This window comes from Galeopterus variegatus, unplaced genomic scaffold (genome assembly GCF_000696425.1).
Source record: "Galeopterus variegatus unplaced genomic scaffold, G_variegatus-3.0.2 Scaffold2892, whole genome shotgun sequence".
Lineage (NCBI taxonomy): Eukaryota > Metazoa > Chordata > Mammalia > Dermoptera > Cynocephalidae > Galeopterus > Galeopterus variegatus.
The window spans coordinates 14,925-39,890 of NW_007729003.1; the positions used below are offsets into that span (position 1 = coordinate 14,925).

The 24,966-nt window shown below is 33.9% G+C and overlaps 1 protein-coding gene across 1 annotated transcript in view; it reads right to left on the reverse strand.

The window, feature by feature from the left end:
- Window positions 1–1,420: 1,420 nt before the first annotated feature.
- The window catches only part of LOC103599241 (leucine-rich repeat-containing protein 9-like), a 94,404-nt gene continuing 70,858 nt past the window's right edge, over window positions 1,421–24,966 (reverse strand). The window contains exons 25-30 of the mRNA XM_008583353.1: window positions 23,788–23,924; window positions 18,107–18,324; window positions 14,010–14,078; window positions 10,331–10,471; window positions 5,558–5,702; window positions 1,421–3,042 (exon numbers count right to left, since the gene is read on the reverse strand). Of these exons, the coding sequence (XP_008581575.1) occupies window positions 2,900–3,042; window positions 5,558–5,702; window positions 10,331–10,471; window positions 14,010–14,078; window positions 18,107–18,324; window positions 23,788–23,924 (853 nt within the window). The 3' untranslated portion in view covers window positions 1,421–2,899. The remainder of the gene's footprint in view (window positions 3,043–5,557; window positions 5,703–10,330; window positions 10,472–14,009; window positions 14,079–18,106; window positions 18,325–23,787; window positions 23,925–24,966) is intronic.

Here is a 24,966-nt window from a genome sequence, read left to right on the forward strand (position 1 = left end):
CCTACTTGTCATGTTTAAAAATAACTGCTGGTATGAAATATTTTAAAAATTTAGAAGTTAATTAGAATTATAGAACTAAAAACCAGAAGATGTAGAATACTATTTGTGAAAAATACCTCACATCTATGTCTATTGCTTGATCAAAATGTAACCTATTTAAAAAGCTTATTAAAATATCCCAATGTATTTTTATTCAGAACATATGAAAATACTGTTATTATTAATGATACAATATAAGAAAAAATCTGTTATAACTTTAAATTTAGGATTTCAGAATCACTGGTATCTTACATGCAAAATAACAATGTTGATGAATTGGCTTTTTGATTTGCCTAAAAGAGTATACAGTTAAGGTAAGGCCTAATAAAATATAAAAGATAAATAATTTGATTTCAGGTAATTAATATGAAATGAATGATTAATAGTAAAAATATGAAATTTTGCAATCTAAAAATAGACTATGACTGCATGCAAAATAAGTCTATCAAGAAATTTCCTGGAAGCAAAGAAATAGTACTTTTACTATAGAAATTATACATTTTTACCTAAGTTAAATACACTGGAAAAGAATGGATAGTTTACAGTCTTTACATAAATTAGGGCTCTACAACAGCTGATTGTAGCTCATTAATTAGCACATTAGTAATAATTAATTGCCAATTCACTTGGAATTAAAAAGTAATAAATTTGGATTTGAAAAAAAATCTTGGATTAGGTGTGTTATATACTCTTTTCCTTTTTAAGCCACAGCTTCTTTATATATAAATAGAGTACATGTCATGCCTTCTTCATGTCACAAATGACTTGTAACTATAACTTAAAATTTCAGTTTGTGAATTATTTACCTAAAAAATAATTCAGAGCAGATCTAAAATTACTCCTGTAAAAACATCTCATATTCAATGGCATTTTCATTTGTTTTGTTCAGTAGGAAAGGGATAGAGTTACAGCGATTACCTTGTGAATTGCACAAAACCAACAGCTTAACCTGTGAAGATATTCCTGGGGTACTTGTATATCACATCAGTGTCATCTCCTATCATAGCAGAAAAAAAGTCAGAACTGCTGTGCCAAATCATGTTAATAATCATTCCCCTCATTGCTTTTATATGAAATTGTTTATTGTATATTTATATTAAAAGGTTCTTGAAGGTTGGGTCTCTGTGTGTACGTATTCTGTAGCACCTAGCAATGCTTAAACACATGTTTAGTATTATTCTTACTATCAAATTATGTATTAAAAATTACTTTCAAGAAGAAATTCAAATGTAATTAAAATTTAGTTAAAAATTTATAAGTGAATTATAAAATATATTGAAAATATGCCAAAATGTTAAATGGATGCAGTATAATCAGTTATGTTTTTTCTGCTTTATGTTTTTCTATTCTTAAATATATTTCTCCAGTGGAAACCTGTTACTTTTATTTTTCACACTTGGTTTATTATTTTTAAAGATACTTTTTATTACTAAAGTAACATATTCAGCATTTGATTTATACATATCATAAAAGAAAAAGCAGATAATACCAATTTAGTAATAAATAGTGATGAGCAGACTGTCACCACACTATAAAGAAATCAACTGTCCTGGGCCACAATAATCAACCACATTGTATATTGACAAAATAAAATTAAATTAAAAAAAAAAAGAAATCAACTGTCAAAACTAAAGGGCAACAAAGACATCTTCTGGACATCTTAAGAACTGCATAGTTGTTTTTCAAACCTCCACCTAAGTGTAATAGTTGCTCAAAAACCACACATAAGAAGTGCAAAATCAATCTGTAATTAGGTTTGAAATTTTAAATATTACATGATTAAATTACAAACATATAGTATTTAAAGAAGAAAAAATACAAAATTGTTGCATATACATTGAAATTATACTGTTTCCAAAATACCTTTCAAACTATTTCCAGATAGATTATAAAACATAAGTATTTGGGTAAAAATAACTTATTTTCATGTAAGGAACATATAAAATCATATGAAAACTACATGCAGTGTTGAGCCAATACCTTAAAATTTTAAATAGAACAATTCATGAATCATAGAGCTTATATCAAAATATGATTGATAATTTAGTAATCAATTTAAACAACTGTATTCAACAAATAAAGAAGCAAATTCAAATCCACATTTGATTACTTTGTGATATGTCCAAGTACTATGTGATTTAATAGTTTAGAAAAATTATTTCCAGTGAAATGTAATTATTAAAGGTCAAAATTTTAAATGTGTCCACTCACTCAGTTTGAACATGTTTTCTTTTTAGCCTAAAATTGCTTGTAAAATTATATTACTTCAGGCACAATTAATGATTTACATATAAAGTGGGACTCTTTTCTCTTAGAGCATGAATGACTAGCTGCATACACAGTTAGCCACATTTAGGAACTACTCTTGATGCCTACAATTTGCATTTCTGAACAATTTTGAGGGCAGACCTGGTTTGAAGGTATTTTTTTAAGTATAGTCCTAAAAACTAATCTGTAGTTTAACTGCAAAACTCATCTTGCTTCAGTAGTAGTTCTATTTGGTAAGAAATGTATGCTTTAATTTTATGTAACCCCAAATGAAAAAAATAAAAATATGCTTAGTTCCTAAAATTACCTTAATATCTTCATATGACAGGTCATAATGAGATTTTATGACTAATTGCTTCCAATACCAGAACTAAGCATTTGATTCTCTGACTTTCTTTCATGTCACTTTTGCCTTTTCAAATTGTTGTATGAAATAATACGTCATGATTTTTATAATATAGAAAATCAAACAAATATTTAAGATAGCCATAAAGAAAGTTTAAGAGAGGTGATATTAAATCAAATTCATCAAGTATAAAGATAGATTATCTTCATATGGAACTGAAGTGCTTTAGTAACATAAGTAACATGATTATCTTATTTTTTTGTTTACTGACCACTGTCTGCTAGTTTTTACACAACTGCTAAACAGAAATAGGTTTCTTAGGTTATTTCTCTCATTTCTCCTTAGGCAGTTACATTCGATTTGATCTTGGAAAGTTGCTCCCAGGAATTCTGTAAGAAATAAGATATTTATGAGTCAAATAATGGTGACTTAATTTCTTAATGAATCAGCTAATTTAAGATAATTCTGCAGTAAATAATTTCTGTATTTTATATGTGTGCAAACTCAAAAAAATAAAAATAAAGAAGAGAAAATGATTCTATTTTTGGCTATTTAAAGATTGGGATATCCTGAGGACTCTGGTCCACAACTGATTATAGCAGGGGATCAGTGCAGCAAGAGCCAGTCCTAAACTAGACCTACTGCTTAGGTAGGTCATTCTAACACACGACCGGGAGCATGGCTACAAAGAAGCTGGGGACAGGTAATACTTGGAAATCTAGACAGACAGGTGTTGAGCAGCAGAGTGGATTCTTAATGAGAAGTAGCAAGGTTCTTAGGTATTGGGCTGGGCTGCAGGGATAGGTCCAGACCAGAGGCAGGGGCAAGTGGGAACTTTAAAGAAAGTTTTGAAGAATTTACAAAATTTTCAGCCTTCACAATTTCATTATAGAATTTATGTGCTGTTCAATGTATAAATGAACTGCTCTGCATATTCAGTGAGTAGAGTGAGTTGGGAGAGAATGAAAAGAAGTTCCCATGTAATTATTTCAATGTTCTCTCACTGGTGAGCACTAGTACTCTTTGAGCACTGTTTGTTCTTGATATTCAATTTGAGGCCTTTTTGAATTATGATTTAAATACACTGGAATTGGGAAAAGTTTGATGAATGTAGGAAAAGAAGTATATGCTATCTGACAGCTTTCCCCAATTCCCAGAGTAAATATATAACTGTATATTTACAATATTTCCTTTTTTTATAGATGAATAGCAAATATGAAGAGTACTTTTTTTATTAACAATTAGAAATGACATGGAAACACAGAATAGCTTTACCTTCCCTCATCTTGGTTGCTCTGGTACGTTTGTGCAGTTGGAGATGCAATATTCTGAGGTGACAGAAGAGATGAAGAGAGATTTATGCCTCTGAGTTGCCGAAAAGCTATTTCTGCATGGATGCTCTGAGGATTATTCGTCACGATCCCTGCATTCTTGTTTTTTTTGTCTGAAATTAGAAATTCAGAGTTAAAATTATGAAACAATGAGAAGGATTAAGTAATGTAAGCATTCAGTAATAGTTTGGTTGTCCCTCAGCTGAATGTACACTATATATGTTACATAACAATAATTAAAATTTCCAAATGAAAATATAGAATTGGAATATATCTCTAGCACATAATGAGGCTTAAATTTCTGTGAGCTAGTAAATCAATTTGATCCTCTCTAGGTAATTTAAAAACATATAAATATCCAGCTATGCATGCTGTAATAAATGTACAAATAAAGTGGCCATACTTTTTAAAATAAAAATTGGGACAGCACAGTCAGAAAATAGGAAAGAAATTATAGAACTTTTCCAGAAAAATACTAAAAAAATAGTTCCATAACAGATCTTGAAGAAAAATAACTGAGAAGGAAGTTATGGAGATAAATTGAGGGTTGAACAAATGTGGAAAAAAAATGCATTCCTGAAGATGACATTATACTGTTAAGGAGGCTAGTAACAAATTGGTACAATTGGACAATTTTGCTGATAGTCATACCTACTGGACAAAAGCATAACTATCCTCATTATGATTAAAACCTTGAAGCCATAAAGTTGTAGAAGTATAAAAAATAAGTTAGACAAAATATAACATCTTAACAGGGGGAATTATTCTGGGTTTCTTTCAGCTGGGTTTCCTTTTAAAACTTTAACCACATGGATCAATTTGCTACTCTTAGTAGGCTCTTAGATCATTTAATAATTATTGTGATGTTCAGAGTTTTATTGTCTAACAGTGGTTTGAAGATAAAGTGGAAAGTTAAAAGGAATGGAAGAGGTGAGCCCTCAGAGGAGTAGCTACCTCCCAGTTTTGCCAAAATAATAGCCACTGAAGATCTGGAATTAGGGAAAAGGTTTGTTTCAAATCTCAATTAAAATGAATATAATAAACCATTTGTATGCCCTGTCCTTTTAATATACTACCTCATTTAAAGCTCTACCTCTTGACTACTCCTCTGGTATTGGCTTCATGAATATTTACTTGTGATTTCATGAAAAAAGTATGACCTCTTTGTAAGATATCCTTCATACCTCAAGATTCTGTTATATTTTTAAACCTCTGATTTCTACTTTTAGCAGGCTGTACTAGTAAACTGGTTTTAGTAATTGTTTGCTATGACATACATGAAATAAAATAAAAGCTTTGAAAAGCAATGTCAGGAAATAATTGTGCAAGTATCACCAAGTTTACATTGTAAGTGAACAGATGTTTAGTTAAAACATATTAGTAATTAATTAGAACAAGAAATACTTCAGTTTCTGAATTCAGAATGACCATAGGAAACTTGAACAAACATGCAGTTTTAGAAAATGTAAATTTAAACATGCAATTTTAAGTAATATTAGAAATCAAAGTGAGTTTTTTTGTTTGTTTCAAATGAAATATTTTTTATATTCTCTCTAAACTCTTGTCTAAATACCTTCAACTTCAGGAGTTAAAGTGAAGTCAGATGCCAAGTAATGGCTAAATCCACCAGGAAGAATTACATTTGTTATCTTTATGGGAGGAGCTTTCACTTGGCCAGATGATCCACCATCCATAAGAGAGTTGGTAACAGGAATAGACTACATAATAGTAACAATAAAAAATGTAGTTAAGAATATCTCACCTCCAAAATTCAGATCAATAGGTTTAGTCCTTATCATAAGCTCCACCTTACCATCAACTTAAAATTTTTTTTAGTCATAAATTATATGCTTGCTTAAACTCAGAAATGGTACTAGGTAAAACCTGTGAAATTGACAGACCCTTTTGGGCAGTTTACCTCCCTCAGAGCTTTATTTTCTGGTTTTTTTTTTTTTTTTTTTTTTTTTTTTTTTTTTTTTCTTTTTCCATGTCCGGCAACGGATCGCAACCCTCAGTGTTGCCCCCGTACCGGACCGGGGACCGGCAATGGGATCGCAACCCTCGGTGTTGCTCCCGCGCCTCGCTCAGCCAGTGAGCGGGAACCGGTCCGCATGTGGGATCCGAACCCTCGGGCAGGAGTGCCGCTGCGCTTCCCAAGCGGCACACTATCCAGTGCGCCACCAGGCCGGCCCCTTTATTTTCTGTTTTTGTCAGACTGCATTGTACTCGCTGGAATCTAGTGCTTGATGGCACCTCCCCCTTTCCAAAGAGTCTTAACAAGGTAAGTGTAGAATTAAGAAAATGAGAATGAAGTCTTTCCCCATTTGGACTGGAAGGTAAGAGCTATTTCTTCTCCATCTTTGTATTCCTCATGTTAGATGCCTTGCAGTTAACTAGCTTTTCAAAAACAAACAAGTAAATAAAATGGAGATTAAGACAAGCATCTCATAACAATCAATTTTAAGGAACATAGTAAAACTTTCTAAGTAGTATTTACATTTTAGGATTAAGAGGCTTTTAAAAAAATTTTCAGGAACCACCAAATGGAGGATAAAAGTATTTTAGGCAGAGAAGTCTTGTTTTCCCTAGAAATTTAAGCCTGCTCTGTTTCATTAAGACTGACTTTGACTTTGTTTACACTTTTTTAACATATGATTCAACTCATTTAAAGATATAGGCTGTTGCCATTTATGTAAAATTACTGATTTACCTCATGCACTTCACTAAGTCTTACCAAGAATGTAGCTTTGTAATGAATGCTAAGGTATCAGCCCCAAATTCTCTAGTTCTTTTGTGGGAGTTTCTTCCCATCTCTAATGTAGAATGTTGTCAATTATTTTTCTGAAACCAAACTACTAAAATGTTTTGGTTTAGAAGACAGTCTTAGATTTCATTTACTTATGCCTTACCTGCTCTTAAGAACAGCAGCAATTAAAATAAAGAAAAACACATTAGACTGAACTGATAAACTTAGAAAGTTTTCTGTTCTTGTGTCTCCTAAACAGCTAAAAGAACTACTAGCTCAACTTTGTTCTAGCCATGAAAATAAGAATTATTGTTGAATCTTAAAATATATTCTCTAAAATAAAGACTTTAATACCACCTTTATTTTACTAACCATGTATAGATGAATGAAAAATAATTTTTAAATGTTTACATACAGAATAACTAAGTGGAAAAATAGTTATATTTTTATATATAGCACTGATTCAAATGTCAAGAACATATATCAAGAATAACTCAAGATGACATCATGGTATAGTAATGGGAAAATCTGAGCTTACTACGTGAGAAGTAGAAAATAGCCAACAAACAAAACTTCTAGTGAAATATTCATCATTGACTGAAGTTTGAGTTTATGTACTTTTTCTGCTGAGTTAAGCCAATTTTTAAAAAATTGCATATGGAAATTAAGATATTTAAAATTGTTCTAAGTGATTACTTCATGTGTTTCAAATTTAGCCAACATTAGAATAGAAGTTCTAAATTTTAGGGCCGGCCCGGTGGCGCACTGGAGGGTGCGCTGCTTGGGAGCATGGCGGCGCTCCCGCCGAGGGTTCGGATCCCATGTGGAGACCGGTTCCCGCTCACTGGCTGAGCGCGGTGCGGGCGCAACACTGAGGGTTGCGATCCCCTTGCCAGTCCCCGGTACGGGTGCGACACCGAGGGTTGCGATCCTGTTACTGGTCAGCAAAAAAAGACAAAAAAAGGAAAAAAAAAAAAAAGAATAGAAGTTCTAAATTTTAATGTGATGGTAATTTTTGTAGGTCTGTCCCCGGTACGGGTGCGACACCGAGGGTTGCGATCCTGTTACTGGTCAGCAAAAAAAGACAAAAAAAGGAAAAAAAAAAAAAGAATAGAAGTTCTAAATTTTAATGTGATGGTAATTTTTGTAGGTCTGTCCCTGGAGCCCTCACATGTGTGGTACAGTAGGAAGAATAATGCCCCTGCCCCAAAGATGTCTACATCCTAATCCCCAAAACTTGTGAATACTTTACCTTAACATGGCAAAGGACTTTGAAGGTATGATTAAGTTAAGGGTTTGTAAGATGAGGAATTATCATGGATCTAGGTAGAGGGAATCAGAAGGGTCAGAGTGAGAGAAGGGATGTGATGATGCAAGCAGAGGTCTAAGTGACGACACTGCTGGCAGAGGAACATGAGCCAAGGAATGCGAATAGCCTCTAGAAGCTAGTATTGGCAAAGAACAAATTCTTTCAAACAGCTTCCAGAAGGAATGCAGCCCTGTCAATACTTTTGATTTTAGCCCTCTAAGACCCATTTTCAGATTTCTGACCTCCAGAACTGTAAGATAATAAATTTGTGTTACTTTAAGCCACTCAATTTGTTGTCATTTGTTACAGTGGCAATAGGAAACTAATACATGTGGCATGTTTTTCAAGAAGTGACTTGCTCCAGGAATATAAACTAGTGACAAGAAAAGGATGTTTAAATCATTGAACTAAATTTTATTTGGTCATTTTCTCTCTTCTGAAAGACTGTGTGTGACAAGAATTTGAGTAAATGACATTAGATGGTACTCTTAGTTATATCATATAGATCAGTGGCTAAGATTTGTTAGAGAAATGTTTATAGATGTAATTCACAAATGAATCAATTTCCTTTGCCTAACTAACTAATCTTTATTAACATTGTACAACTTTAAGTTTCACGGATCCCTAGCTACTTAGACCTACAATAGAAGACCCTTGGTTAATCAAAAGAAGTCAAAATTAATCAGAAAAGTTAATGTTAATCAAAAAGTCAGGCAATCATTAAGAATCATAAGTGTAATTCATATTCATCTTTTGAAAAACTTGAAAGCATATAAAAGTACATGCATTAACCAATCTTTTGAGGAAGGGCCAAGGCCTTTTCTGTAAGCAAGGGTCACTAGATTGATATTTTCTCTAATAGTGCTTAGATAAATCATACCCTTATGGTTCCACCTATAATTTCCAGTTTGGGTTTCCTTAAAGTGGCAAGACTTTAAAGACATGTAAAGAAAAGTTGAACACAAGAATTTGTCTAGATTTTTGAAAGTAATTTTCCCAGGTATTTTCTCTGAATTTTTTATTATTTTCTTCCATATTTTACAGTTTTTTCTTCCATACCTAATTTGACATTATATTTGTTTGTGTTTGTTTGTGTGTGTGTGTTCATGATTGCTCTTTACCCAGACTTTCCAAAATATTGCATTTGATTTTCACAGAAGCATGGAAATAATAATTTTAAAATTGCACTTATAATTCACTTGTTTATTTAAGATAACAAGAACTGGCATAACAGGATTTTAAAAAAACACGGACAAATCTTGATAAGTACGTGAATCTACTGCTGAAGGGAGAAGTGGACTACATAGGAGCCTACTAGTATCAAAAGTTTAGGGTGTTCTGGGCATGTTTGTTTTACAGAGGGAATGGAGAGTGTCAGTTAATCCAGTAAATTATGTGCAAGCTTATTAGAAGGACATCTACAGTAGTCTTACCTCTTTTTTCTTCAATATAAGCTTTGTAAAGTAACCTTTGTCCACTGACTCTAATATCCTTGGACTCTGGCTTTCACTTGCATCTGAGGTTTACTTACATTCTCTACCCTAGTCCAGGTTTTCATAATATCTCTCTTGGATTATTCTAAAAGCCTCTTAATTACTTTTCCTACCTCCTCCAGTCTTGTATTCCTGAAACATTGAAAACACAACTCTAATAATGTTACTTCTCTGTTCAAAAACCATAGATTTTCTGGGTTAAATTTAGTCTTTAGAGGATGGTCATAAAGAAACAGGATGGTCAATGACAGAATTTCCCAATGATATGCTTTTTGTGGTTTCTTCTCTCTTTCATCTCTTTCTTGCCATGGTCAGATACATTCTAGGGCTGATAGGTAAAAGGCCAAATTATCCTACCAATATACAAGAATAGAGGCACACATCTCCCTTGCTAAATGAACTGCACAGTCCAGAGAGCTGAAGTCCCTCCTTCCCTTCTCTCCCTAAATGGAAACAGTTTTACTGTTAGTTTTTATTTTTTAAAGTGATATGTTATAGTTACCTTCTAACATCATCTGACATATTGAGCACACAGACATTAAATAATTTGCCTTATGTCAAAGTGCATTATTTGGAAAAGGAGCTTCCTGGCCTTGTTTGTGTGTGTGTGCACACGTGCATGCACATGCTCTATTCACCAGATCAAGTTGCCTTTGATAGTAATCACTACATAGATACTAAGATAATCTACTAAGACATCATGAGTTTAAACACAGAAATCAAAATGCATGAGATATAACATTCATTTGCTAATAATTTATATGATTCAAAAGAAAGTGTAAATAATATAATTATTACCAAATTTTTCTTTGCTTGTAGTTCAGAGAAGTGAAGTTCAGCTTTTGCCCTATCATCTGAATTCACAGGAATTCCATCTAACATCTGTAAATTAGGCAGTCGAAATATGAGCACGTGGCGATGTAGCATTTTTCTACAAATCTGAATAAATTAAAATAATTTATTTTTTAAAAAAACTTCTATTTCAAAAATTATACTTCATAGAGAAGGAAATTTAGCACAAGCAGCACAGATGACAGATAATAGCTAATTTATAGTATTAGATGCTACCGATATGAGCTCCCTTTTTTGAAAGATTCCTCAATTTCCTGTCATGACAAATGAAGATAATTTTTTTTTAACTATTGCTACCATGCAGAGGTTTAGTGTCCTTTAAAAGTAGATAGTATTGGGGGCCGGCCCAGTGGCGCACTGCTATAGTGCGCCGCTTGGGAAGTGTGGCGGCGCTCCCGCCGAGGGTTCGGATCCCACATACAGACAGGCCGCTCACTGGCTGAGCGAGGGGCGGGAGCAACACCGAGGGTTGCGATCCCGTGGCCGGTCCCGGTCCGGTATGGGCGCGACACTGAGGGTTGCGATCCGTTGCCGGTCATGAAAAAAGACAAAAAGGAAAAAAAAAAAAGTAGATAGTATTGTTAATTAACGACATAATCCTAAGTAATTAGTTTGAAACAAATACGATATTTTTCCATAGGCACTATATAATTTAAGTCAATACACATTTACTGAACTGTATGATCCATCCCTTCACAGTGTCAACCTACTTTAAAAATACTTGTATATGTGCATAAGAAGGTGTATAGAAAGAGTTAACATAGCAGGACTGAAGCTGTTAACTTTAAAAGGATCTGGTTGCAATGATGGCTCTTGTCTTGTGTTTGGTACTTGGATTTTGGGAGTGTTCCTGCCATTCCATAACTGATAAGGGCAGTTCACTATGCCTAAATTATTAATACTAAAAATATGATTAATGCTCAACCTGTTTTCCTTCTGGGAGTCTGGAATTTTGGCACATGAGAGGGTGCCTATGTGATCAGCCCTCAACAAAATCATTGAATGCTAAGTCTCCAATGGACTTCCCTGGCTAGAAACAACACACAAGTTGCTGAGTTTTTGTTGCTGGGTATAGAGTGTGCTCTGTGTGACTCCTTGTGGGTATAAAGAAGCCTGAACAAGGATGCTTCCAGACTCTTCCTGTGTCTTTTTCCCTTATCATCCGACTGTGTATCCTTATTATATCACTGTAATAAGTCTTAGCCATGAGTACAACTACTGTATATTCTGAGTCCCTTGAATCCTAACAAATCCCTGAACATGGACATACGTGAACACAGGGATTACTGACACAGAAAGTATGCACGCATTGTTTGTAATAGCAAAAAAAGAAAAAGAAACTATTAAAAGGGAATGAATAAACAATTTTAAAAGCAAGTAGCAGATAACTATATAACTATATGAGAAAGATCTCTAACAAATATAATTGAGTAAAAAAAACCCAAAACTGACATACATTCTAGACCACAAAGCAAGTTTCATAAATATCAAATAACATACAGACTTTCCTCTGACTAAAATATAACAACATTACAAATAAATGACAAAAGGACATCTAAAACCACCCCATAGGTTTGAAATTAATACACATACACATACACACAACCCTCAGTAATTCATGAGTTAAAGAAGCGATCTTTGGGAAAGTAGGTTTTAAGAAATAAATAACAGTAAAAATACTATATGTCAAAACTTTTAGGATGTTGCTAAAGCAATACTTTGTAAACTAAAATTTATTGATTGATTCAGAAGAAATTTTGAAAACTAATGAACTAGGTATCCTACTTAAGAGTTTTTTTGAAAGTAGATTCCAAGAAACTAAAAGAAGGAGATAATAAAGGGTGGAAATTAATGAAATAGAACACAAAGAAATAACACACTTGATAAAACCAAAACACAGTTCTTTGAAGAAACTAATAGACAAACCTTTAGCAAGATTTATCAAGAATAAAAGAGGAAAAGCAAAAATCGATAATTTGGGGTATAAAAAAGGTGATAAAAATACAAACACAGTGGAGATTTAAATCCAGTAAAATTTAAATATGACCAAGTACTCATTCTAGAAATTTAAGGATGGTTTAATGCTAGAGAGTTTATTAATGTAATTTATCATATTAAGAAATTAAAGAGAAAACTATATTATCAATTAGTCAAAATCCAATGTTCATTCATGACCAAAATAGGTAGTAAACTGTAACTAGGAAGGAACTTCCTTAAACTGTTAAATGTTATCTTCCCATAACCTACTGCAAACATCATATTTAATAGTGAAAACTTAGAAGCATTCTTTTGAAGTCAATAACTTACTATGAGTGCTTCTATTCAACACTTCACTAGAGGTCCTAGTCAACACACTAAGAGAAGTAAAGGAAATAAAAATATAAGGATTGGAAATAAATAATAGTCATTACTTGCAGGTAATATGATAGTCTATAGAAAAAATCCAAAAATTTACAAACCATTAGAACTAAAAAGAGGGTTCAGTAAGTTCCTAGGTAAAGAGCAATATACAAAAAGGAGAATTTCTACAATTCAACAATTAGAAAAATGGAAAAAGATATGATTTAAAACAATAATTAAAAAAAGCAAACAATAAATCTAACCAAAGATGACTAAAACTTTTATGGAGGAAATTATAAATGTTTATCAGAAGACATATAATAAATGTATATACATGTTTAGAAGGGAAGGCTGAATACTGTAAATATTAGGGGAGACTGCTTGTTGCTCTTTCCTTCTTGGTGGAAATAACTCTAAGATGTGGCACTTCTGGTCTCTCTCAACTCCTTCATTCCCTCTCCACCACCAGAAGCAGAGTGACTTAACTGGTATATGAGGGAAAATTAAACTGGACATGCTTGGCTCCTATCTTTCCTCTTGGGAAGCTGTTTTCCTTTGGGGAAACTTCTCTGGGAGGTTCTGCTCCTCCCAGAGAAGCTCTCTTCCCACGTGGAAAGGCCTCAGTCTAGTATTTCTTGTTTCTGGGTGATCATGATTGCCTCTTTCTGGGAACTGTTGGCATGCCCATTTTGCTTTCTCACTAAGCTAAGCAGATATTTTCACCTCTCCACTGTCATATTTCTCAATTTGTTCAGATATTAGGTGAACAAGTATGCTACTCATCAGATCCACTCACAGGAAAGGTGGGAAATTTCTCCTAAAATTATTTTATAAATTGAATGCAATTCTAATTAAAACATCAACAAGATTCTCACATAACTTGAGAAGTTGTTTCCTAAAATTCATAAAGTATAAAGGGCCAATAGCCAAAGATAGTGAAGAAAGAGAAATACATAATGAGAAAGAGGAGGCAGAAGAAAAGAATAAACTCTACCAGACATCAAGTAAAATGTAAGTAATTAACACAGTATAACATTGGTACAGGGGTGGACAAATGGTCCAATGAATATAATGTAGAACCCTGAAACAGACCTTCTTATATAGGATAATGGCAGTTTGCACTATGATCTGTTGGAAGAAGACACTAATCAATAAATTTTGCTGGGATAACTGGCTATGCATATGGAAACATATAAAATTAAATCCCTTCCTCACACCATATAAAAATAAGTCATATACAACTATCAGTAAATTAACTAATAAATTAGAAAGGTAATATACTCACTGGATTGCCATACACTGTAAGCTCTCTGAGAGAAGAGATAACATCAAGTTTTTCCAGTTCAGCAATATCCTATTCAAAAGTTATCAATAAGTTATTATTTGGTTAGACCCAACATCTTCAAATATAGAATAATTCGAAGTAATTATACATAAGTGTTGGATTGCAGCTAGCTCACAATTGAATTCTCTGAAGTGAACTTGATTGACAATATTCATATAGTTGAATAAAGGCAGATCTGGGTACTGTGGATTCCAAATATGTGACTGGTAAAGATGACAGTCTGACATGGAAAATGGGCCTTAGAGCAGCACTTTCAAAAAAAGACCAATTTTTTTCTCAGAAGAGTTATAACTATTCTAGGACTCACATGATATTTGGTTAATTCCTCCAGAGTATTGACCCAGAAGTGTGAAAAAGATGAATACGGTCTAAACCATTTCAAAGGTACATATTTAAACACAACCTTAATAATAAAGAAATGTGATATTGAGTGGACTGCAATCCTGATATACTTGCTGGGAATATATGTAGCTGAAAAACTATTTCTCTAGTTAAATGTTTTGCCTTCCCTACTGCATAGAATTATTTATCCATTTACCATTGGTGAAAATTTGCAAATACATTTTAGTTTTTGAAAAATTATTTCTAAAATGGTATTTTTGACAAAATTTAGCCAACAAGCTCAGCTTAAGGTTGTTGATAGTTCACAATGATACAACAAAGTTAATGATATGTCCATATTCCTATTTGGAATTAAAAATTGACAGTGCATATAGCCAATTCATCTAGTAACTACAAAAAATATTTAGACCTATTTTAGATCACTTGGATGTGGAAATTTTTTTAAATGACTGATCTTTACTATTTTGATTTTGAGATTATAATAAAGGAGGGCTTTTAAAAAGCTCTAACATCTAGTTACTACAGAGATACTCTGCATTTTTACCCACAGGCAGTCCTATTTGTGGAAGCAAAGTCTTACTGGAAGTCATGATCGTGTGAAAAGCATTACATTATTTTCTCAAATTAAACAGTGTATAGCAATGTTCACTAGTGAAATATTTCTAACAAAATGTTCATTTCTCATAGAAAATGTTAATATGAGATAAAGACTATTAAAGACTATTTGGAGGGGATAATGCTGGTATAAAGTTTTAAAGAGACCTCAAGCAAACTAATATGTCCATAATTGGAAGGAGAGGACTGATGGCTTCCCATTTTTAATACAGGGTATTTTTTTACCGTGATGTGCTGGAGTTACCTTTTACTGGCTTACAGAAGTTGATTGGTAAATTTTCAGAAATTTTGGGAGATGGTGTTTTAGCTCGAAATTGGCTAGGGTAGAAGAAATTACACCATGAAAATTGGCAAATGCTACTATTTAGGCCACCCCTCTGCCCTGCCAGGTGTTAAACATTAACCAGAACACTAATGGTTGTTACTTTGTACATTGTCAAGATAAGCACTTAAGAGAGTCATTGTAATAGTTAGGTCTGGACTGCAGCCTTCATTTAGGACAATAAATATCAATAGACTATTTCCTGCAGTCATTTCCAGCTGATTATTCAGATATTTAAGAGTAGACAGAGTAGATGGGTATCAAATTGGAGAATCATTTAGACACAAGGATCAAACAGGACTGTAAAGCTGAATTAAATAACTCATCCTTCAGTTGTGTTTCTGTGATTCTTCCCACAGAAGGAAGACTAGGCAACAATTTTCCAAATCTACATTATTGAACATGATGGCTAAATCAAAGTGACACAGCTGAATCTGTTATCAAGGACATGCAGCTTCTGAAAGACGTTAAAGCAGGTCAATGGGGGACTGCATATATTTTCATCTTAAGTATTGTTGTTTTGATCACTTTTCTAGGCTTTTTCCGTCTTATGCTATCAATCTTTACCAACCCAAAGATTGTAATCTGATTGCCCAGTTGCAGAAATTAATGCTGCTATCAGCCTGCCCATGTTGGTATGAAGCTAGAGATGAACTCTCTCCCAAAAAAGAAAATTTGAAGGGAGTTGAGAATTTTGAAGAACACATGTTTTCAGTAGAATTAAGCAGAATCTCCTTAATAACTTAACCTTGTTATTCCTCTGAGTTCATTCCCTCCCCCCACCCCCCCACCCCCAGTTAAATGTATGGTCACATTAAGGTACTAAAATATTAATGGTGAAAATAAGTTTAATGGGAAAACGATCAATCTAAATTCAATGAAAAATATAATTTCAAGGATAAAAATAAACAAAGATCTGATCATTAAATAATCAATAATGCTCACCCCTTCATTCAGTGATAAATATATATGCAGAGTCTTCAAAAAGTTCATGGAAAGATTTGTATTTTCTTTAATTCTGTTTTTCCATGAACTTTTTGAAGTGCCCTTGTATAATCTTGCATGATTATACGGGTTGTCATATAGCTATATTAGATTTTGATTATAAATAAGCTTAATTGAGGATTCTTCTGTTTAAGTTGCTAGCGAGGAAGTTGCTATACCAGCTGATCTGTCATCCATTCACTCTCTTAAGAGGGATTGGAGGTAGGAAATGGTGGGGTGGGGACACTCCTGGGGAAAGGCAGATTACCTGGACTAATCTTCTAAGTATGTTGGTAACTGGATGTCCTGTCAAATAGAGCAATGGTATTTGCTAGGAAGAAGGTCCTCATTTATGATATTGTCTTAGCAGACCTCTCTGATTAAGGACTGCTTATAGTAAATAAACCTAGGATCTATAGAATTACGAGGTTTGGATCCCTATAAAATATCACATAAGCTCAAGTATTAAATGGAGATGTTTTATAAATGAGACACTCCCGTGTTGTACGTGATCACCCCACAAAATCTCACTTGGAGACCTCATTTTCTATTCAAAGATCGATTGCATGTATGAGATATGGAAAGGAAGGACCTGAGAAGGCACTGGAATGTTCTAGGTCCTGTGTATCCTTGAAATTATTAGTAAAGAAAGCTTGATACCAGGTAAGATCTCTGATGTGTATAAATATGATTTGACAGTCCTTTGTGTTGCTCAGTTGCTGTCAATGGAAAGATTTTCCATAGCATAGCAGTTTTCCTAATTTATATTTCTTCTGGATAAAGCTTTGGAAGAATTGTTGCCAGTTTTGGCAGGCTTTTCTTGATGAATGTTTGAATGTAGATGAATTAGTCACATACTATTTTTCTCTGAATGCATATTCCATTGTTGCTATATAGAAAGGGGCACTGGTTATGATTTCCTTTAACCTTGGACAGGGCTTTTATATCACCCTAGAAAAGTCTTCCTTAACTCTAGCATATGGAATCACAAACAAGTATATGTATCAAGTGTCTACTGAATACCAGTCACTAGGCTATACTGATACAAATGTGGACAAGATAGACTGCGTCCCTGTCCTTGGTGAGTAATCCAGAGTTCAGTCTGTCTTCAAGGCTGTCTTAGAGGTATAAGCAGAAGTAGTAAAGTTGGCAAAAGGAGGGCTAACAGACCATCACCAAAATGCTGAGAGAAATGTGAGGGATGTATAAGCTTATGTCTCCAACTGTCTTATTTGTGTACTATCTCGGGAGAGAGTCTAAGCAAGCTCATTTGGGGCAGTGGCCTAAACGTAACAGGTGAACTCTGAGCAGGTAAAACTAACGCAGGATCCTGTCTAAGGCACACTTGAGTAGGGGAGAAATGTCATATTAAAGCCAAGTCAAAGTCCATTATTAGGAGTTGATTTAAATGTCAGGTAGACTAAGAACATATGCCAAGTTTAAAGGGCCAGAAGAAGTATGGGATTGAGATTCAGAAACAGCTCAGGCCAAGAGCAGTCAAGGAACAAAGGAGATCTCTCAGAGAGCCTTAGAACATTTAGAACTAACCTTTATTAGTGGGCAGGTGCATGTGGGTTTGTCCAGTCTATAAGTCCAGAAACGGGGTGAACATCTCTGCATCACAGAATATTTATTTGCCTTGAAATATACATGGTATATAAACGATAAATAGCACATTAGCAAAATTTTCATTTGTGTGTTTGGAAGCTTTATGTTCAGAACTCAGAGGAATTAAGGGTTGTAAATCTCATAACAAAAAACAAAATAATATTACCTGTATTTTATTATATCCTAGGAAGAGTTTCTCTAGTTTTACCAAAGGTTGTAATTTGCTCAGTTTTCGCACTCTGTTTTCCTCCAGGTGAAGTGCCAACAGAGAACTTGGTTTGGCAAAAGCACTGTCATGAAATGCTCTGATGCGGTTATGGTCCACTACCAATTCTTGAAGGACTACTAAATTGTCAAGCCCTTCAACTTGACTAATTTCATTCCCTAAAAAAAAGATAAGTCATAATACTTCAAGTGAGCCAAAAAAAATCTACCTTCATTTAAATATTTTTATCAAACTTTTTTTAAGCTAAGGTATTTTTTAAAAAAACTTTTTCCAAAGAGAAATTGAAATGTAACATACAGGCAGGTGGCATCACGTCAATAATATTTGTTAAAATTTCTCCTTTGTGTTTGAAAGATTAGGTTGTGATGTATGCAATGTGCTGAATTGACCCTATCTGTCTGCTCAGTGATTAAATACTAAAATACTTGGTATTGACAAAAGTAGATGTATGAAAGTGCTGCAAAAGATATACTTCCTGAGTATATCTGATTATTATAATAGGTGTATCTAATTATTTCTTAAACTAATTCATTGTATTAAGTTGGTAGAATACACATTAATTATGCTGTTCTTACTATATTTTTGCACACATTAAAGTATATTGTAATCACACTAAACAAATTAGAGTTTATTTCATTGTTTAAAACCCTAAATCCTTCCTTATAACCTAATATTTCTCTCTAGTGTAGCAATCAATAGCTTTATAAGTATTAATGGTAACTTTTTTTTTTTTTTGTCTTTTTTTCGTGACCGGTAAGGGGATCACAACCCTTGGTGGGGTGTCGCCCGCACCGCGCTCAGTCAGTGAGCGCACTGGCCATTCCTATATAGGATCTGAACCTGCGGCGGGAGCGTCGCTGCGCTCCCAGCACTGCACTCTCCCGAGTGCGCCACGGAATCGGCCCTTAATGGTAACTTTTAAAAGGACTCTTGAATTTATACTATGCTTTTATATGTATTTTCTGTTAAAGTCTCAAAATACGATAGGAAAAATACTATTTCTTCTTAATAATCAGAAAATTGAGGGTCATAGAAGTTAAGGAACTTGCTCAAAGACATAAAAGTGGCAACCCCAGGCCTAACTTAGACCTCTATATTTTAAACTCAATGATCTTTCTAGTATGTCATTCTGTGTTTCATTCAAAATTCATCCTTTTTTTTATTATAGGCTGAAGTGTGTCCCCCTCAAATTCATATGTTTAATTCCTAGCCCTCAGTTCCTCAGAATGTGACTGTATTTGGGAGTTAGGGTCTTTAAAGAAGTAATTAAGGTTAAATGAGGTCATTAGGATGAGCCCTAATCCAATCTGACTGCTGTCCCTATAATAAGTGGAGATGAGGACACACACAGAGGGAAAACCGTGTGAAGACACAGAGGCCATCTACAAGCCAAGAAGAGAGGACCTCAGAAGTAACCAGCTCTGCTGATAACTTGATCTTGGACTTTCAGCCCCTGGAAATGTGAGGACATAGGTTTCTGTTATTTAAAACACCTAGTCTGTGGTACTTTGTTATGGCAACCCAAGCAAATGAATACATTGTTGAGCACATAATCCCATAATCTTGGAATTCTCTTTGAAATTTAACTTATTTTATCAAATTGTTAGAGACACCAACCATTGTTAAGATATGTCAATATTTTATGAACACTAAGAAAGAAAAAAACTCAGCTAGGTAAACTATGACATGCCATCAATTAAGACATGACTAGATTTCAGACATGTTAAAATATGAAAAATGGGTGTTTCAGAATTGATGAAATACGGTAAATTTACCTTATTTTGTTCTATTCTTGTAAAGAAATCAATAACATCACAGCCTTCATTAAAATTGCTTACAGACCTAAATCACAGACTTTGAAACATTAGCAAGTGTCTTACTTATAAATGAAAAGTTTACTAAAGTTAGACTGAGAAAAATGACTCTGTTGTGTTATTATTTTTACAAAATTGTGCACTTAGAATGTCACTTTAAATATTTTAAGTATAGTGGTATAGCTTCAAGTGCTGAATAGGGCTGATCTACAGTAGCATATTTTGGGCCATTATTTATTTTAGAATGCTCATTAAATACACTTAAGAAATAAAACCCTAAAACAACTGTGTTGAATGTGATTTCAGGAATTTTATACTTCTATAACTAGCAGCATTTATCACTGTTTGAAAAACTCTCCCTTATGCAACTAAATAGATTTTAGATAAATTTGACCCTTAATCCTTAAGATTCTAACTTGCTTTCCTACACCTCCACCTTGCCGTTTACCAAAGACTCCATCCTCTCCACCTTTTTGCAAATGTAATGTAACACCTGAAATGCAGGTTTGTAAGGTTTCTCATGGACACTGGCAGGGCCTCCTTGTATCATTGCCTACACATGTGTACTCCCCTATAGCTTTCACTTCCTTCCCACTTTAGACCTTGATCTCAAAATTAACTCCTCTGGTTCAAGATCTTTAACCTAACTCACTTCTTTATAAACCTCTAAATATGATCATACTCTCACTAGCCACAGTCCAATCTCTTACTCTCTTTTCAGGGACAAGCTCCTTGAGTATATGACCTCGATGAGTTGCCTTACTGCCTATCCAGACACTTCTCTGTATATTATTTTCATTTAGACTTTTGCCTTCATCATATTTCCAGATCTGATCCCCTGAAGGTTACCAATGGTCTCCTTTTTGTTGAATCCAATTTTTCCCCCCACAGGCCTTATTCTTTTTATCATTTGACTTTGAGGCCATTCATCCTCTCTTTCCCTAACATTTAGATTCTGCATTTCTTGGTTTTCTTTCAAAATTTCTTATATGACTCCATTGTTGGTTTTTTTCTCCTGTCTTCTTAATGTGGCACAGGATAAGGGTGCCTCTAAAGCTCTTTTTGGCCTTTCTTCTTTCTCTATACTTCTTAAGTAAGCACACATATTTATGACTTCATCTGTCACTTCCACTGGGGTCACTCTAAAATATAAATCTCCAGTTCTGACTTACGGTCTTGTACTACTACCTGAAAAAGTTTCCATTTTTATGTTTCAAAACTGTTACAACACACATTGATTTTTCCCTGTCTCCTATGAGCAACCTTTCCCAATGACTTTATCTAGTTTTAGTATCTTCTCTTGCCCAATCTCCTAATGAAATTATGAAAACATCTTGGACTATTTTCTCTCCTTCTTATGTATATATAATTAGTCACTTAATAGGACCAGCCCATGGCTCACTCAGGAGAGTGCGGTGCTGATATAATTAGTCACTTAAGTCCTAATGAGACAGGATAGGGCTAGGCCTGTGAACCAAACCAACTCCATTTTCCCCACAGAGAACATTTTATTACTTTTCCACTCCTCAGTCATGAGATCCCAAGGGCCTGATAAAAGTAATGACAAGTAATGAAAGTTGGGCATAACCACCCTGATAAAATAAACTGAGATAAGAGAACAGATATTCACTGAGTTGCAAAACACCTTCTCCAAGGCTTGTTAAAAACATAACTGTTAGCTTTGTTTAAAACTTACTATTATCTACGCATTCTTTCTTTTCTAAAAATTAAGTTACTGATTAACCTTAAGGCCCCTTTGAGAGTTCTCATATGTGCAGAAAGCTTCAAGATGACCATTACAACAACCGTCCTGGGGTAATGATAATGAGCAACACCACCATCTTGGACCTACTGAGCAGGCACAAGAACCTAAGCCCTAACTGAGCGTGCACCCATGATGCAGCCAGCAAGAACAGAATGGACCACTCCAGAGGCATGGAATGATGACACTGGCCTGCACCTCTTGTCCCCTTGCCCTATAAAAGACCCTGAACAGCTCTCCTCAGGAACTAGCTTCCCTGTAACTCCCTTATGCATAAGTCTTTCTCTTCTTTTAACAAAACACTGCCTGTTTTACTGCTGGGTATACTGTTCATTTCTATGACTTTGGGATCCAAGAGCCTAATTTGGTAACACTAATATTTCCTCCTTTTAAACTGCCTTTTAGACTTACCTCTTACCACTCCCACTGATACCAGTCTAGTCTAGGCCCTTACCATGTCATTCATGATGAATAGGAAATGCATGTGCTTTGGAGTCAGACAGACCCGGCTTTGACTCTGTACCATAACACACACTGGCACAACTTAGGTGAATTATTTAACCTCACTGGATCTCAATTTCTTCTTCTTTTTTTTTTTTTTTGCAAAATGCATATAACAATACTTAACCATGTATGGGTGCTGTGAAGATTAAATGGGATAACCTTGCCCAATGACTCCACTAATGGCAGTCAAAATTATCAGAGTAAACTGCTTCATTTCCTGCATAAGGCTGCCCTACTCCAATCTGCCATGCTATCCAGGGCAAGAGAACACACTCCCCCTTTACGTTATTAGATTAAAACAGACCTTCCAGGGTTAGGTTGTCTGCTTTTTTGTATATCAATTTATCTTTTAAAAGATGTCATTGTTGTGCTCAATTTCTTGTTTTCTTTAAGGCTAAGTCTCCATGTTCTTGACCTAAATCACAAGTACCTTTGATAGGCAAAAACATGCATTAAAATTCTTAAAAATATGGTCTAGAAAAGCCTGTCTTTTCTTTCAGAAAAAAGTTATTATGCACAGATCAACTATCCAGATACATCCCTGCAAGTCTCACTGTCTCACTGATGCATCTCCTAACCTTTCTCCTGTGTCATTAAATAATTAGTTACACTAATGTTCCAAACCCTGTGTTTTTCTCATGCCGCTTTTGTAAAAATGTACAGTTCCTAACTATTGTTGACTACATCCTGTCCAAATTTCTCTGCCTGGCGTTCCATAATTCATCCTGCTCTACATTTTAAACTTCAATTCTTCACTACCCCACAAAATAAAAAATGTTCCTATAAAGTAATGAGTCTTAAAACCAAATTAAATAAAACGAAGAGCTCATATATCAAAATATCTAGTATATCTAATTCTCTAAGAGACCTGCAGACTCTCTGTTTACATTAAGTTGGTCTCTTTTCAAGTGTTGGCCCACAGACACCACAATCATGCCCTGTGACTCTTTTTCTCTCCCTGCTGTTTGCAAATCTCTCAGTAATACTCACTTTCAATTCATATTCTGTCAGTCCTTCAAAGAGTCCTAGATATATAGAGGAGTGAATTTTTCAGTTTCTCTTTTCTCTGAACTTCTATGGTACTTAAGTTAGTAACACATAGTCAGAACTTTGTGTTATAATAGTTCAATACATCTTTGTTTCAGTACATCTTTACAGATAGGCCTTAAACTACTTTAGGTTAAGAATCTCAATTATATAAAATCATATTAATATAGTACTTTCATATCTTTCATAGTACTTAGCACAATTCTGGGCTTAATAAATACTTGTGAATTACTCACTGGTTACTTTTTATTGTTTTTTTAAGTTGAATATGATAGAAAAGGAAATTATGATGTAATAGTGTATATAACTCCAGAATATTGCATTTTCTTGGAAATATGTAAATAACTGAAGAAAAACCCATTTGTGATTACTAAAATATTTTTGTCAATGAATCTATCTGAGTAAATGTTGATGCTTATATTTGCTTATGAAAACAGGATGATAATCAAGTCAGTTTTAAATAATAAAGACTTGACATTGACAGTGTTACTCACCCTGCAGAAAGAGAAATTTTAAATTTCTTAGCCTGTTAAGTTGTAGCTGGATTAAATTACAAATTCCATTGTAGCCCAAATGAAGAACTTCTAAACTGAGCATCACTGGAGGTAAATTTTCACTGCTCATTGTATCTCTGAAACACATAAGTAAATTTGAGGCCATAAACTTAATTTCAAACCAGCTGTATCATAAAAAAAAACAGTCTGTTATGTATTTACTATAAATTGAAGTTAAGGAAAGATAAATAAATAAATTTATTAACATATCAGAATTAAGCTATATATAGTCTCTATATTTTATATAATTTTTTATTCCTTAAAAAATATTTTTGTATTGCAAAGAATAAAGAAATACAGAAAGAGTTACAATTAAAAGCAACAGCCAATGCAGTTAGGCCAGAAAAGGAAGAAAACACATCCAGATTGGAAAGGAAGGAATAAGTAAAACTGTCTTTATTCTCAGATAACACAGTCCTGTATTTATAAAATCCTAAGGGATCTGCCAAAAAACTACTTGAACTAATAAATGAGTTCAGCAAGGTCACATGATAAAAGATTAACATACAAAAATCAGCTGAATTTCTACCAGCAATAAATAATCTGAACATGAAATTTAAAACCAATTCTATTTACAATAGTATAAAAAAGAATAAAATACTTCAGGATAAATTTAACAAGAGAAGTGAAAAATTTGTACATGGAAAACTATAAAGCATTGCTAAGAGAAGTTAAAGGAGATCTAAATAAATGGAGAAATATTCTATGTTCATGGATTACAATATTTGATATTACTGAAATGGCAATTCTCCCCAATTGATTAACAGATTCAATACAATCTCTATCAAAAGCCCAGCAGGCTTTTTTTTTTTCCCAGAGAAAATGACCATCTTATCTTAAAATTTAAAAGAAAATGCAAAGAACCCAGAATATCCAAAACAATCTTGAAAAAGAACAAAGTCGAGGGCTTAAATCCTTGATTTAAAAATTTATTATTAAACTACAGTAATCAAACTAGTCTGGCACTGGCAAAAGGATAGACATATAGATCAATGGAATAGAATTAAGTCCAGAAATAAACTCTTACATTTACGGGCAACTGATTTGCAGCAAAGGTAACAAGGCAATTCAAGGCAGAAAAGGATAGTGTTTTAACAAATGGTGCTTAGACAATTGGAT